At 39.5% G+C, this 16,438-nt stretch overlaps 1 protein-coding gene across 1 annotated transcript; it reads left to right on the forward strand.

Annotated features, from left to right (window-relative positions):
- Nucleotides 1–10,191: 10,191 nt before the first annotated feature.
- irx1a (iroquois homeobox 1a) lies at nucleotides 10,192–14,836 on the forward strand. The gene is made up of 4 exons (XM_044208660.1): nucleotides 10,192–10,781; nucleotides 12,213–13,305; nucleotides 13,627–13,702; nucleotides 14,703–14,836. The coding sequence occupies exons 1-4, from the start codon at nucleotides 10,539–10,541 to the stop codon at nucleotides 14,776–14,778; spliced, it is 1,488 nt and encodes a 495-aa protein (XP_044064595.1). The 5' UTR covers nucleotides 10,192–10,538; the 3' UTR covers nucleotides 14,779–14,836.
- The last annotated feature ends 1,602 nt before the right edge of the window (nucleotides 14,837–16,438 follow it).

A 16,438-nucleotide genomic window follows, 5' to 3' on the forward strand; every position in this document is an offset into this window, starting at 1 on the left:
GCGCTGCACCATGACTGTCATAGTAATCTGATATGACAAATTCACATACAGTGGATTAGCTGGCGGTGGTGAAAGCCAGAGCGGTTAATATTTGTTGATGTTGCCTTTATCCAGCAGGTCTGGTGTCCCTGGGCTGTGGTTACCCTGATGATGAGGAAAGGAAAGAGAAAGGAAAGGAAAGGAAAGCAAAGGAAAGAAAATGGAAAGGAAAGGAACCAAAAGGAAAGAAAATTATAAAAAGGAAAAGGAGAGGAACCAAAAGGACAGGAAAGGAAACATTATTTTCTGGCTACTAAGAAGAGTTAAAAAAAAAAAAAAAAACTCAGGGCCACTGAGCCTGCTCATCACTTTGTATGCTGTCAAAATCTTTGATGTTCCCTGACTCTTGATGTCGGAGGCTATGAAAAATGCTTAGCTCAATTTAAGCCTCTCGCAAAAAAGGGCTAACAACTGTAATTAAATCATTAAATTCTTGTCTACGCTTCACAGAGCATAGAGAAAATTAACTTCCCACCAACCTCATTTTCTACTTGAACATGAAATAATGATTTTTTTTTCTCAAGCTCATATAATTACAAAGCTAACATCTGATAGAGTCAGCATCCAGGGGGGATTATCACATGCATGAGTATTAGACCTCATTACCAGCTTGACTGCAAAATTATTACATCTTGTAATTGGATGGTGAGATTTATACACAGATTGGCCGGGTTTCTGTAAGATTGTAATTACAAGCTTCATTGGTTTGCTACTTATCGGAACTTCACAGAGAAAACAACTGGTAAAATGAAATGAGCATTTCATTAACCTATCGCCTTATCAGGGGAAAAACCTGTGTAACGTTCATGTATGCATTAACATAAATAGGATCATTCATTCTGCCGCCAGATAGCCTGGACTGGAGTTTTTTTTTTTTTTTTTTTTTTCCAGGCAATGGGGGTGGAGGGTAGAGAGAAAGAGGTGGCAGTGATGGTGCGGGTTTGATTGCAGTCGGGGTAGGAGGGGAGGAGGTTGATGGCAATATTCATTCATTTTCACAGAGTTTATTTAACCTTCATAATCCTGTGTTGATGGGGAATGGAGAGAAAAGGCACACAGAGGGGAAGAGGGGGAAGAGATGGAAGGGGATGAGGAGAAGGGAAGGGCTGCAAAGGGTGAGGGGAAAAGGAAAAAATAATAATAAATTAGTTGTCTAACGTTACAAGGGATGAACTCAATATATCTATTACTTAAAGACTAACTGACTGTGAAAGTGCTCATTTCACGAGAGACGAGGCAGCGTGCTGGCGGGTACTCATGGGGCTCCAAGGTGGCTGCTCTTCCCCCTCTCTCACTCTCTCCCTCTCCCCCTCAGCTTTGATGTTTCCCCTTTCACTGTTAACAAACTCTGGCCGTGTTCCCCTCTTGCTCAAACACAACGGCAGGTGCAGATTGGATGCCCACATAAATAACCTCCTCACACAATGACACCAGGGGATCGATCCAGATTTTGATGGGTGCTGCTGCTCATACAAAAGGAGTGTGTGTCTGACTCTGTGTGTGTGTGCGTGTGTGTGTGTGTTAAAACGGGGTGAGCAGAAAACAAATGGGGACAAGAAGGAAAGAAGGTGGAAAAGGGGGTAACAAGAGTGATAGAGGGGCAGGGGGGAGGAGGAGGGGGGTATAAAATGGTTCAATTACAAGCCGAACACTATTTCTCTCTTCTTAACAAGAGATTTCATGGTGTGGGCCAATGTTTGGCAGAAACAGCTGAGTGCCACTAATGCTAAAGCATTACACTGCGCCAGATCAGCTGGCCCCTTTTGAGATGGGAGACAGTTGTTATTGAACTTCATTGTCCAGATTGGTTTGTTTTTCAGCTGGGATCAATGATGCTTCAACATGAGCGTGATGTAAAAAGCCGTGCTGCAACCTGCCACCCACTCCGAGTAACACCGTCACTGCGCTTGAAATTGAGGAGTGCACCCTTGTTCATTTAAGGTTTTTTTTTTTATTTCCCCTTTGTTGGTGAACTTTTCCACAGCATATGCAGTCTACAGCCATTTTTTCTGTTGGTAAGATCATCCAATCAGATATCTTGCAAGCATGATATCTGATAAATAAGAAAAAAGGAACCCAATAAGTTTTGAAAACAAAATAAATGGTCCACCCACACATTTTGGATAGTTGTGATGTGTTTTCCCAACTGAATATAAAATAGCTGTGTTGGTTAAGGTTGATATAGTAAGCAGACAAAACAATATCCTATGCAACATGACTCACATCAGGTTTTATAACTATTTTGACTCATGTATCTTGTCCTATTCATGTTAATGGGGTGGTTTGTGACTCTTGCACACTAACAACGAGATGAAACATCGCAATCACAGACATCTTTTTTTGAATGTGCAGAAAATTATGGATCTGAGTATTAAAAACCAAAACAAGTCACAGTACTGTATTTAATGCTTAAATGTGTTGTTTGGAGGTCACTGAAATCCTGTCTGAACTACAGCAAAGATAGCCAAGTTGTTGTGGAATTCTGCTGCAACCTGCTGTTTTTTATTTGAATCAGCCATTGCAAAGCAAAAAAGTCCCTGCATGTTAAGTGGGATAGTAACTATTGCTGCTGAGTCCCATGCACAATAATATACTGTAAGCATATATCGAACTGGCTGTGTTCGAAATGGCCTTTAATGACATTGTCAAAAAGAACAGGCGCAACCCAACAGGGTAGACAAATATATAGGTAGACATTAAATTGTTGGTCAGTTGAATTGGTCAATATAGTACTTGTTAATTTTTTCTTCTGACAAACTTATCTGAGTTACAAAAATTCTCCAAGCTAAAATAATGTGTTGAGCATCACCAAATGACATTTCTCAGGTTGTATACTCTGGGGCACTCAACCTGATTCTTTTTCAGCTCATATCGAGGTTTGTCATGGTTGTCTAAACAGAGAAAAGGCCGATTCCATGTAGTTTGTCCCTGCTCAGCTGCAATGGGAAGATCTAATCTGTGCCACAAAGAGCTAATGTAATACACCAATAGCCTGTAAACCCTTTTTGAACCCTGTTTTTTTAGGGTGTTTGCCCTCTAACACCCCCTCCCCTTCCCAGATTACTGTGTTTATAACTCGTTACTGCATAAGTGAATTTGACAGACTGCTGTTTTCATCTGTGACCCCATAACACCCAAGGCCAGAGGGTGGGAACAATGGTTACCCTATTCAGTAGCCATGATGACATCAATAATTTGAATTCAAATAGTAGTTTCTGGTCCCACAAACATCAAAAACAATGTGCTGTGACAGAAAATTGGTAGAGTGAAGTAATGCTAAATATGTACATGCTGTATATTTTTCATAAAATGACTGAAAGGAAAAAGCAACTCCCCCAAACCTTCCTATGACAGCAATATCTGAAAAGTCAGACACATTTTTTTCTCTCCTGTTTTTTTAGACTTCTGTGTTTATAACCAATTAAACACTCCAGGAAGTTCAACCCCAAAGCAACAGAAACAGAGTCAGTCTGATCAGTGATCAGGGTGATAGCAGGGTTGTTAAGAGTGAGAGGCCGAGGCATCCTGGGGAGCGTGTCCAGTAACATAAAAACAGCAGGTTTCAACTACTATTAATAGTTAGTACAAAGACACACAAAAGCAAAAAGCAGCACAACATGATAACAGATGAAAGAAACAGACTCATTAAAATTCCATTTGTCATGCTGTCTGTTGATCATTTTGTCTATAAGTCTATGCTTTACACCATTATCAAAGGGTGTAATTTCAAAAGAATACTTGTGTACAAAAATCTTTTTCCCCAAGAAGGCCCTTCCTTAAAATTCAATTAACTCTGTTGATAAATAAACGCGGGGATTGTATCATTTGAAAGCAGATTTGCATGCTCCCATTTTTTTCACCATTTCCGAGGCAGCAAATAAACATCTGAAATGGGAGACAAACTCTTGTGAATATTTCTAAGCTAGTGTTTCAAACATTAGTCACCTTCTTTCAGATTTAGCATACAATTATACATGGGACAAAAAGAAGACTTTGACATCGCTGTTCTCTTTTTCCAAAGTCTTTTTATTTATACATCTCACACATTTACTGTACTTTGCATACATCTGCAACTGAATTGTGCAGATGTGCACATACAGTATAGACTGGGAGTCTGGGGCTTACAGCCTGTTGGCTCAGTAGGATTCAGTTGATTATTCATGGGGAAGTTAAATACCAAGTAATGGAATTAGTTTATGCCAAAATGGTTAATTAGCTTATGCAGTCTTAGCTGTTGTGATCAAATGTATGCTGACTTGTACAGTATTTGTGAATCTTTATGCAACAGGTTTTAAAGTAAGAAGTGTTCGTATTCAATGAAGGTAAATTAAAATGACAATGTTACTTTAAATTAGCAGATATATTTTCTTCTCTTAACTTTAACTGAAGTTGTCCTTGAGGTCAGTCACTGTAGTTGCAAATAGCTGTGCTTACAGTTTTAGATGTCCCATTTGAAAAAAAAATCCTTTTCATATAAAAATACTTTCATGAGTTCTTAATGTTAATCCTCTTAGGTCAATACTGCAATGAAACACTCAGCTCAATGCAGTTAAAACCTTTTAAAGGCCACTAAATGCTACATCCTCTTTTTCTCCCCTCTCACTGCATCTCTCTCCGTCTCTCTCTCCTTGGCTAGCTATAGCTATTCATTAGCTCCAGCCCCTATGGCAATGAGAGTCTTTAACCTCCATTAGATCTAATGTTGATATGTTTCCCCCAGCAAACAGCCAAAACAATTAACACCCCTTCTCACATTTCTCTCCCCTTGGCCCCTAACCACATCAAAATCTGGGCCCACCCGTTCATTACCCACCCCTGAGTATGCCCTTGGGGAGGAAAAAAGTCAGATCCTTGGCTGTTGTCTTCTGTATGGTATGCAGTTAGAAACCAGAATGAGTTAAAAGAAACTTGTCAACAGTAATGAAGTACTGTGTTTTCCCTACAACTTTGCCTCAATGTGGTAGCAAGTGATACTGTTTTGGATGAGCTATTTAGTCGAGATAATACTTAATCATGACGAGGTGACACCCTCTGTGTTTAGTGTTTGGTTATGTTTTTATATATTCATTATGCATTCAGCAACAGTAGTGGTAATAGTCATACTGCAGTAGCCCCTCATTATTGAATTACAGTGTGAGTTACCTTAAATGCACCTACTTGGACCTTTTCCAACCCTTTCTCCTAGAAATAACATTTATACACTAGTAATTTGTAACAGAATATACGTTTGGAGAATAATGTAATACCAGATCCATACCAGATTCTGCTTTTTTATCAACATAATGTGGACACGTTGTCAATACAAATATCGGCCAAGTCACTAAATGTTGATACTGCACATATCTGCAAAATGCTCACTGACCCCATACTTTATTTGTTTTTGTTCTACAATATCTGCTCCTAGCAACTAAAGCATGATTAAACTTTTTTATGGTTACGGTTTGGCACTCCTGGCACTTGGTTAAGGTTAGGGAAAGATCATGTCCTCAGTTTAATAATAATTAATAATATTTAATGATAAAAAGACAATGGTGACTTGAAGCACAAGACAGGATGTGTTGATTTTATTAACATTTAACTGAAACCACAATCTTTCTTCAACTTTAACCAAAGAGCTTTTGTTCCCTAAATCAAAACACGTGGGACTTAAGATGCTAACCCCAGTCTCCGATGTCAAAGTCCTGCGCTTTGTATGTTTCTTAAAACATTAAAACATAATTTGCAAAACTAATTAAAACTATATAAAAAATAATGTATAGGGTTGCCCATTTGTCTGATATAGATTGAAACAAGTGTTACTAAACAAAAACAAAAATGAATGTTTATTTCATCAAAATCTGTAAAACAATCATTTAGAAACTCATGTTACTTTAGTAGCAGTTACTCCAAACTTCAAGGACTTCCTTTGAACATTATGCAATGCACATGGTTGTCTTGAATCCCAGCTTGAATTAGTTAACTTTAGGCAAACAAAGTCCAAGCTCTTTCCTTTTAAATATATACAAAAAATAAAAGATACATAATGGTTACAATTGCAAAATTACAGGTATATTTTAAGCATCATATTCCAAGGCCAATCAACACAGAGACATACATTACATAGAAGAAGGAAAAGTACATGTATTTGAATGCATGTCTATTTGAAGACTTCAGTGCCTTAATATCATCTATGGGACCATGCAGACTAATGCCCTCGTATTATAAATGGCAAGACTACTCATCTGAAGTCAAATGATCTATTACCCTGTACCTTTTGCAGGGCTAAACATGTACAGTATTGGAGAAACTATACTGCACATCCAACTGCTGCAAAACACCTTTAAATTTAGCAACAATTTGAGCTCAGAAGCTCTTTGTCACGTCACAACTGGGGAACACCACCCCTGTTTAGCTGTCAAGTGCATAACGTCTTGACCTTCTAATACCCAGAATAGACCTCTTTTATTATCCAGGAAATTCCTAGTTTCCTTACCTATAGGTGTGGTGCAGTTGTCTGTGTATCAAATGTCTCACAGTAACACCAGTGGTCCTCTGACTCTAACTCACAGCTAAATAGTTTAGTTGCTCTGACGCAGTTCAGGGAGCACGTTGGAACCATGCGTGAGTGTACATGTTTGTGTGCGATGTTAAAGGGAAGAAGTCTATCAGTTGATGGTCCATTGGTATAATTGATATCCATCTAATCTCTTCTCTTCAGGGGAAAAGGAGTTTTGGTTTCAACACTTAATTTGATAATCTGTGAGAAAAGCACAAAAGGGACATTCTGCGGATTCTTAACCTTTCCTCAACTTTGGCACTCCCAGAGGCAGGAAAGGAGTATCTTTCACCACAGTTATTAGTTCACCGAGACACCCTTGACCTCTGCGGTGGTAGCCAACTGTCAACATAACTGATGTTATTGTAATGCAGGTTCACTCTCATTGACTTCTTTTGGAGTCATTCAGGTCTAAGTGTTGGCCTAATCCCTAGAGGCCCGAGTTCAAGCATATATAGATTTTAATTAAACTGAATAAGGCTAAATTGTCATGACCCCATACTAACATCTTAGTGAAATAAATGTGCTTGTTAAACTACAACAGGCTTTTTTTTAAAGTGTGACTTTGAAATCAAAAATATAACTTTAAAAAAAAAGGATATGATAAAACAAAGATAATAGTGTCGTCATTTGCTACAAAACAGGACATTTGTGTTTGTTTACATATTCATGGCTGTCATACATGCATCTTCTTGAGAATAAAAAACAACTATAATAAAACAATCTTAGATATGGTTTGTAAAGCCCTGCTGCCATATCTGTTTGTATATAGTCAACTTTTAAAATGGTGCTAACTTTCACTGAATAGAATAGTATAGTATTTAATAAACCACTCAGTTTTATTTCTGCCTTGGACATGAGTAATGAGTGTCCTCCAACAGAGTAACTGAGAATATTTCTGATCCTTTTAATAGCATTATAGTTTAAAACTCTATGGGGGGGCTTCACTATCCTTTGATCTCTTTCTTATAGATGCTGTAGGTGACAGTGTGTGTGCTAAGCATACAAGCCAGTTTACATCAATGCACACATCAATAACAGAAACAATGATAACACGTGGCTGTATTTTTTTTTTTTTTGCAGAAGGCACGTATCAAGAAAATAAAAATGTAAAGATGAAATTGGTGACAGGAAATTTAAAATGTGGAACACAGGATGTTAAATAAAAAGAACTGATCCACTACCTGAGTGACTTAGTAGAATGAAGCCATTAAGGCATAACAGCTTATGAAGAGCCTCCTGTAGATTTACATGATTAAACTAATATGAGGAGCCCGAGGATTTTCTTTTTTTTCAACAATGGAGAAAGTATTCAAAAATCGTTGTTATGACGTATATGCGTGTGCGCTGACGCTCGTGCGCGTCATACAGCGACGATACAGATGGTGAAAAGCCCATCTGTTTAGAGGAAAATACATTAGAAGTTAATGTGTTGTGGACGAGTTTAAAAAGGGGATGGACGGCGCGAGGATCCGGAACAAAGTTTTCTGTGAGCGCTCTCTCTCTCTCTCTCTCTCTCTCTCTCTCTCTGGGTTGAAGCTGAAGAGCTTGTGGTGGTAATGAGAGTTTAACAAGACTCAATAAATCAGTTAACGGTGGTGGTTTATTGCCCTCAACACGTGTCATTGTTTACCAGGAGTCAAATTTCTATCTTAATTTCTATCTAAAATAGAAAATAAATGTTAAATACAAAGAAAAAACATATAATTTAATAAATTTTATCATTTATTTGTTTTAAATGTATTATTATTATTATTATTATTATTATTATTATTATTATTATTATTATTATTATTATTATTATTATTAAATCAACCCCTTACAAACATTTTAATATTGGCCATCAAGTCCATTTAGGTATTGTTCTTTTTCTCTAATGTATCTTTCATTTCTATTTAGAGATATTTTCTGTCTCCTTACTCCCAGCCCCCCTCCACCAACCCACCACAACCATCATATTTAGCCCCCTGCACACATTTCCAGCGGGTTATCACAATTGCCATTCCTCCCCTCCTTTCTGATGTGTTACCCAGATTACCATCAGTGCCCCTCAGATATTTTTAACAGATCCTCGGCGCTCGGCAATATCCACTCGGAGCCATCTGGTGCAGATCAAAATCTACTGACTTCTTGGGCTTCAGTCGTTAAGGCATTAAATCTAGATCTACAGAATACCCCCGTTGACTCGGGAGGTGGGTGATATAAGAATCAAATCAAATAAAAATAGAACTGTTAAAACATGACACCCCCCCTCTCGTGAGCCACATGGCTGTGTCAGGAGTGGACAGCTAAGGAAAGGAGAGGTTAGAGTCCGACCCTTCTCTTTTTCTGAGCTGGAAAATGGATAAGCGGTTCAAGAGGAGGTGACCAAAAGCTACAGCATCAGATTTTTTTTTCAATTCAAGTCCTGTGGAATTATATTTTTTTCGAAAGCCTATTTTATAAGAGAAAAGAAAATATAAAATTGTAAAAAGGTAATTAGCTGTGTGCAAAAGTCCCAGTTACAGCAGGTTTCTGAACTATGACGAATGAACTACTCTTCATCCTCACTTTTTTGAGTTAATGTGTTTAAAGTGAAGGCACGCCACTTAAATTAAATTAGGGACTCAAAAATGTAAATGGGTAATATTTTGTGGCGGGTACAGGGATATGCAGACTGGTGTCTCGGTGTTTGAGTTGTCCCTGGCTTTTCTTCAGTCCTTTTCACTCAAAACAAGGAAACGTGAAGTGGCTCTGTTGTTACAAAGGACAACAGCAATCTGGTTAAAGTCCACACACACACATGCACACACGTGCGCGCGCGCGTGCAGATGGAAAGAGGGTGAGAAAAACAGAGGAAGAATTTGGCTGATTAAACCTTAATGAAGAAATCAAAGGAAACCAAAACAGAAGTCAATAAAAGCATACATAATTAATAAATGATATGGAGAGATTTGCAAGGTTTTACTTAAATGCTTTGACTTTTGGAGGAAAAACGTCTTGAAATTATTTGAATGCATATCGCAGTTACATGGCTGAAATACAATATTTTATTTATTTATTTGGTAATTTTATTAAAACCTCTCTTTTAGAATGCCTCATCCTAATAAACACAATTAAACTATTATGTCGATTTAACAAGTAGCCTACATAAGCTTTGAAAACATTAGCCCTAGATGAAGAACACTACAAAGAATAAATCCAACTTGGAGGAAGACACTTTCAAAGTAAATTAGTCACTATGAATTAAATAAACGCACCAGCAGCCCGTGATACCAAATACTAATTCCTCTGCGGAGAGGCATTTTCCCCCTTTAATTACAATTTAAATCTATTCAAAGTAAGTTCCTTCTTCTGACGGGTTTACTTCCCCCTGTGTCGGACAGCTGTAAAATCGTGTAGACAGGTTGTCATACAACAATCAAAGCCTTCGGTGAATGGACTCTAATGCTTGAACATTTAACATACAATAAGTCCAAACACGGAGGAAGAGAGAGAGAGAGTCAGAGTCAGAGAGAGAGAGAGAGAGAGAGAGAGAGAGAGAGAGTCAGAGTCAGAGAGAGAGAGAGAGAGAGAGAGAGAGAGAGATAGGCCCAGCCAATGTGCTCACTCTATATTCACATTATCCACATTGCTCCAAACGAGGAGGAGCTTGCAGGCTCAAGTAGGGGATGCCAATCAAAGCATCAACTTCAAATTGTATCTGAGAGATCAGCCTGGAGACCTCAGGGCCAGGCGCGTCAGTCGGAGCGCAATTGTTGATCAGATCACATCCAGCGGACTTTGCGCGAGAAAAGAGAGGAAGCCGAGATTTAAGAGCGGGTTGTTTTGACTGCTTACCACTGTATGTCTGTAGTAGCTGTGACTTTGGCTTAAACACTTTCCCTTCACTCCTCCGGGTTACTTTTTTTTCTTTCTTCTCTCGCACACTTTTTTACGCACAGTTTGTCGGACGATACAGCTGTGCGACAATTCGGCGGTGGAGATGTCTTTCCCCCAGCTAGGCTACCCGCAGTACTTAAGTGCCTCCCAGGCGGTATATGGGAGCGAGAGACCGGGAGTGCTTACGCCTTCGTCCCGGGGAGGGAGCACCGAAATCGGGGGAAGTCCGTCCGCCACCGCAGCGGCGGTCACATCGGTGTTGGGCATGTACGCCAACCCGTACGCACACAACTACAGCGCTTTCTTACCTTACACCAGCGCGGACTTGGCTCTTTTCTCACAAATGGTAAGAATAAATGGTGGGTTTTGTTTCTGTTCACGGGTTGGCGTTGCAGAGACGATTATTTACGCTTGATGTTCCCCCAGCTGTCTGAAAATACAACCATGGCAGGCTGAGTAATCTCAACGAAAAGAATAAAGAAAAGCAAATGCATTATAATATGTCTGAGTTGTTTAAATATCGATCGCTAAATATTAGTCCATATTTGCTCGATTTTTGATAGTTCAGTGCCTTGTTTGGCTGAGTTAGAAATGTGAAAAGTTTGACTTGTAGGTAGGCTACAAGCAAAACAAAATCGGACTGGAAATGATTTATTTTGCCCATAAAGGATAGCATGCAAACAAAAGTCTAATTCACACCAACCATACCGTTATAATCTCATATTGTTGGAATAGTGAGTTGCAAATTGTAAATACATTTCACGGAAGAAACCTATGCAATAGATCTGCATTTTGGCATGCACCAATGTAAAGAAAAAGTTACTCGTCTCTTACCGTCGCCAGAGTATTTTTCTCAGGTCGTTAAATAATCTACCATAGAACAAAAGCTTAGTCTATAAATATGATTAACTTTTAATCGTGCAGGCGCTGTTTCGTCTACAGTATCTTTATGTCATGATTGAATGCCACGTGGATTTTTACTGTGTCTAGATGAAAAATGGTCAGACATTCATCGGCCTAAAATACACTTGGTGATAATAATTAACTTGCAGCGTGTTAACGTGTTGGCTAATGTGTGCATCTGGCCCATAGGCAGTGACTAATGCGCTAAAGCGTCAAAAACAAGGGTTATTATCCAAAAGCCAAGCATATGCGTTGCCTGGATTGATCGATATGTTTAAGTGATGTGTCCAAAGCAAATATAAAAGAGGCAGGGGATTCAATTCGGCGCAAAAGTGCGAGTGTGGCACGCTGGGGAAACTTAACTTAGGCCTTCAAACTGCTTTGACATACTTGAGGAGTGTGGAGGGGAGTTTGGCAGGTACGCATGAAAGCTGGCAATTTGCATGCCATCTGTGCGTTCACAATGATGCAGCGAACTTTCTCTCGTCCCGTTGACTTAATTTGTTCCGTTATTGGATTGTCGTGTATAAAAAGTGTTTGCTAATAAAAGGTCTCTGCCTTTGGGTGAGTGGTTGTGCAAGGCGCAGGTGGTGCTAGCATGTGGTATTTTGCAAGTTGAGGAGCTTATTTGTGGAAAACTCCGTCAGGTGCAACTGCAACTCTTGGATTTTTTTTTTTTTTTTTTTTTTTTTTTTTTAATAGAGGCCGTTTTCACTTGTTTGAATTGCAGATATCTACCATGGCCAAAATGCATGAGCTACATTAAAAAAAAAAAAGATTATTAAAGCATGTATTTTACAATCCAGTGTATCAAACAAATTATGCACATTAAACGTCCTGCTGTTATAAAAAAACATTATCTTTTATTTTCAAGGGATCCCAGTATGAGCTGAAGGAGAGTCCTGGCGTCCATCCTGCCAGCTTCGCAGCACACACATCTCCGGCCTTCTATCCATACGGCCAGTTTCAGTACGGGGACCCGGCCAGGCCCAAGAACGCCACTCGGGAGAGCACCAGCACCCTGAAAGCCTGGCTCAATGAGCACAGGAAGAACCCGTACCCGACCAAGGGGGAGAAGATCATGCTGGCCATCATCACCAAAATGACGCTGACGCAGGTCTCCACCTGGTTCGCCAACGCCAGGAGGAGGCTCAAGAAGGAGAACAAGGTGACCTGGGGAAGCAGGAGCAAAGAGGACGGGGAGGACGTTAACTTGTTCGGCAGTGGAGACGAGGCGGAGAAAAACGAAGACGAGGAGGAGATTGATTTGGAGAGCATAGATATAGACAAAATCGACGACAACGACGGGGATCAAAGCAACGAGGATGATGACGATAAATCTACGGAAGGGAGCAGGGACCACAGGGGCGGTGTCGGTGCGGGTGGAGAATTGGACAGCTTGGAGAGAAGACGGGCCTTCGCCCTACAGGCCCATGAGGCCTTTGACAAATCTAAGAGCACAATTTCAGTTCACCCAGGGAGTAAGGAGAACTCGGACGGCAACAACAACACAAGAGTTTTGTCCCCGGATAGACCCGGGAGCTTTCCTCTCCCGTCTAACAATAAGCCTAAAATATGGTCTTTAGCAGAGACCGCTACTAGTCCCGATAGTTCATCTCAGAAACCCTCTTCCCCTTGTGCCCCAGTGGCCACCACTCACTCATCAGCGCCCCACCACCAGATCCAGACCCACCCGGCCTTCCTCCCCAGTCATGGACTGTACACTTGCCAGATTGGAAAATTCCACAACTGGACAAACGGGGCTTTCCTGGGCCAGAACTCCCTGCTGAATGTGAGGTCGTTTCTGGGAGTAAACCAGCACCATCACCACCACCACAACCACCACTTGCCGGCCCAGCAGCAGCAGCAGCAGCCAACATCAGTGGTGGTGTCGCCGGTAGCAGCTGCAGCAGCACTCAGCAATGACAGCAAGGCCCCACCAGAGACCCACAGTCCCAAGCACATAGGTAGGATAAGAGTCTCAACGCGCGCACGCGCACAAATGTCACATGCAAGCGCAAAGCATTTTATACTGAACAGAAGCTATGTGTGTTGTGTTGGTGTATTAATGGTGCATCTTATGCCTGCTTCTTTTTATATATAATTATAACAAAGCACTGTGCACAAGCATGCACGCACGAGCAGTATGTTCACACAGGCCTAGTGGATACACAACAACACTGGGTTCACTTTTAGTTAGACATGTTCACAAATTTCAAATGAACATTGGCCTATGATTTATCCAGCATGCCAGTGCTGATAGGTGTTTTTGCTTATTTCCTTTTTAGACCATGAAAACGATGTAAGGTCTGATTCACCTCCAACACAGATCCTGAAGTCTTCCTTTCGACCCATCCATGACAGGTGAGACAAGTTTTTACTTTTGCTGACTGTTGCAAACACGTTGCCTTAAGAAAATTAGCAGCCCCAGCCTAATATGAAATTCTAAATGTTGAATGCGATTGTTGCATTAATCAAAAATATGAACTGATTTAGACATTTTGTCAGCAATATATCTACAGCAGTAATTCAAATAACTCAAATTAAGCATGAACATGAACGTTAGGGAAGGCCCGGGATCTTGATGAAATTATAACTAGTAATTATTCAACAAATAAAAAAGATTCTAGCGGATGCAAACACTCGTCTAACTCTTCAACGGATTCCAGTACATAAACCTACAGATTGTGTCTGGCACTTCTTTTTTATTAGATTTTTTTTCTAAATAAAACAACATTAATAACACTACAAAATAAAATAAACAAAGATAAATAAAACACAGTTTGCTTTGCGGTTGACAGGGGTCTTGACTCCCATCCCACACCCCCTTTAATTCCTCGCCTCTGGGGAGAGTGTGGCTACTTATCAAGTCACCGAGTAAAACGGGCTCTGTCTGGGCTGTGTGCTTTCCCTAAAGACCCCTGGGAGACCCGGAGCCCAGGGGAGCGCTCTTACCGAAAGGGGAAAAAAGTTTACCTCTGTTTCAAGTATTGCAAAATCCCCCCTCTCTCTATGCAAAATTCATATAGAAATAACAAGCATATACGTGAATTATAAATTTTAATAATGGCTGCATAAAGAGGATTTTCTTTTTCTACACGCTAAAAGTTTCGCGTTGTAAAATAATAATGATAAAAATAGTATTATTAACAATGATAATAATAATAATAATAATAATAATAATAATAATAATATCATAATAAATCATAATAATAATATCAAAGAAAGTGAGGGATTGGAGAGGGGGACTGCAGTCTGTTTCAAATCAAAACTGTTGAGCCAGACACTTGAGATGCATATTGAAACCCGCTGTCCAAACACGGCGGGGGTATTTATCTACCTTTCTGTATTATTCTTTATCCAGATCCTCTCTGCCTTCCAGCGCCAGGAGTCCACAAGACGCCACGCAACGGGTCCTCACAGCTCTCTCCTCGGCTTGATCAAGACATTTTTTTTCGTGCTTGAAAAAAAGAAAAGAAAAATAGAAAAAAGACTTTACACTTCCTAAAAAGGACAATGAGAAATAATGATGCAACGTAGCATTCAGTCGGTACAGAACAAATGGCGTAATTTGGTAATATCCTGTGGATGGATGGATTACTTCCTCTATTGTTGTGTAGCCTATAATCGCGCCTATAATGTTACTCTCTCTCCCCACTTTGCCCAGGCAGGCTGGGACATTTTGGTAGGCTTTTTACTTTATTATTATTATTATTATTATTTTTGTCTCTATCTTGTGTTTTTGGTGTCCTTTCTTTAATGTAAATACCAAGTGATTTAAATTTGTAAATAGGAAGCGTTGAAGGAATTTGTCCAGATCGTATATTTTGCCTAATAAACTAAATGAAATTATAGAGAAAACCCAAGAGTATCATCAGCCTATATTTCTTCTCTACATGAATTTAATGTTGTTGTTGTTGTTATTATTATTATTATTATTATTATTATTATTATTACTATTATTACTATTATTATTAATTATAACAATGATAATAAAATTATTATTATAATTACAAATACCATTATTTGGAAAGAAAACGTAGGCCTACTACCAATTTTATTTCAAGAAGGGTGGGGATGGGAGAAAAAAAAATATATTGGCAGTCTGCAACCAGGCTTAATATTATTCAAGTTTGGGAGGAAAGCAGCGTGGATGCATTGAGGTGCTAATAAGTGTCCAGATGGTTGCTGGTGACATAAAATGGACAGGAGCAGCTGGGAAGGTCATTAAGTAATAATATGGGAACGCCCAGCCCAAACAAAATCAAATGGTTAAAATCTAATCTGTCAGAGAGAGAAGTCGATTCGAAGATAAATTATTAATATTTTAGTTCTGGGGGGAGGAAGAGGCTGACATTATGGGCCTTGTGGAGCAGGGTCAGTATTTGGGGGTCCTGTCTGTTCCGAGGCTGATAGTGATCATTAGCCTATAAAAGCAGCTTCTTTGCTTCTCAATCGGAGACCAAAAGCAAATATTGATTTACCACAACAGCGTAATGGGGTTTAAACATAATAAGGGGAAAGTGCAATAATTAGCTGTGATGGGAGATGATTTAAGCATTGTGTTTTTCTCTTTTGGTTTACAGGAGCCTAGTACCCACGAATATTATAGGAGAAGTAAAAGTAACATTCTTAACGATCTTCTGTAAAATGTGACAGTTTTCTTTAGCTTTACCTACCTTTGGTCATGTTATTGTCTGGTTAAAAACAACCCCATACATGATTTTATTTTTTTATTTTTATTTTATTTTTTTGAAGTCTGTCCTAAAATAGCTTCAGTATAATCGGAGAAAACGTTCGTTGTTTGAGTTAGAGCACCTTTGTAAGTGACAGTAAGCTGCGAGGTGAGCTGTTCCAGAGGGTGAATTATTTGAGTGGCCTAAACCTGTGGAGTGACTTATGCACATCTGTTTTGCAATAGCACAGCGACCTCTATAGGAGAGTAATATATTGCTTAAGCTTGAAGCAGCTTTCATCCTCCAAAGATCTATAAATCACATCAAAATACTTGTACTATCACACACAGTGCAGTATGCTGTACACTTTGATTTAACTGCAGGATGCTATCACGCATTCTAGAGGAATACAAATAGCAAAACT

The sequence above is a fragment of the Siniperca chuatsi genome, linkage group LG9 (assembly GCF_020085105.1).
Source record: "Siniperca chuatsi isolate FFG_IHB_CAS linkage group LG9, ASM2008510v1, whole genome shotgun sequence".
Classification (NCBI taxonomy): domain Eukaryota; kingdom Metazoa; phylum Chordata; class Actinopteri; order Centrarchiformes; family Sinipercidae; genus Siniperca; species Siniperca chuatsi.

What these genes read in the sequence shown, in the direction of transcription:
- irx1a (XM_044208660.1), top strand. Translation starts at nt 10,539, where the DNA reads ATGTCTTTCCCCCAGCTAGGCTACCCGCAGTACTTAAGTGCCTCCCAG. An exon ending in TGGCTCTTTTCTCACAAATG is followed by an intron (nt 10,782 to 12,212) that starts GTAAGAATAAAT and finishes TTTATTTTCAAG; the next exon opens with GGATCCCAGTATGAGCTGAA. An exon ending in TTTCGACCCATCCATGACAG is followed by an intron (nt 13,703 to 14,702) that starts GTGAGACAAGTT and finishes TTCTTTATCCAG; the next exon opens with ATCCTCTCTGCCTTCCAGCG.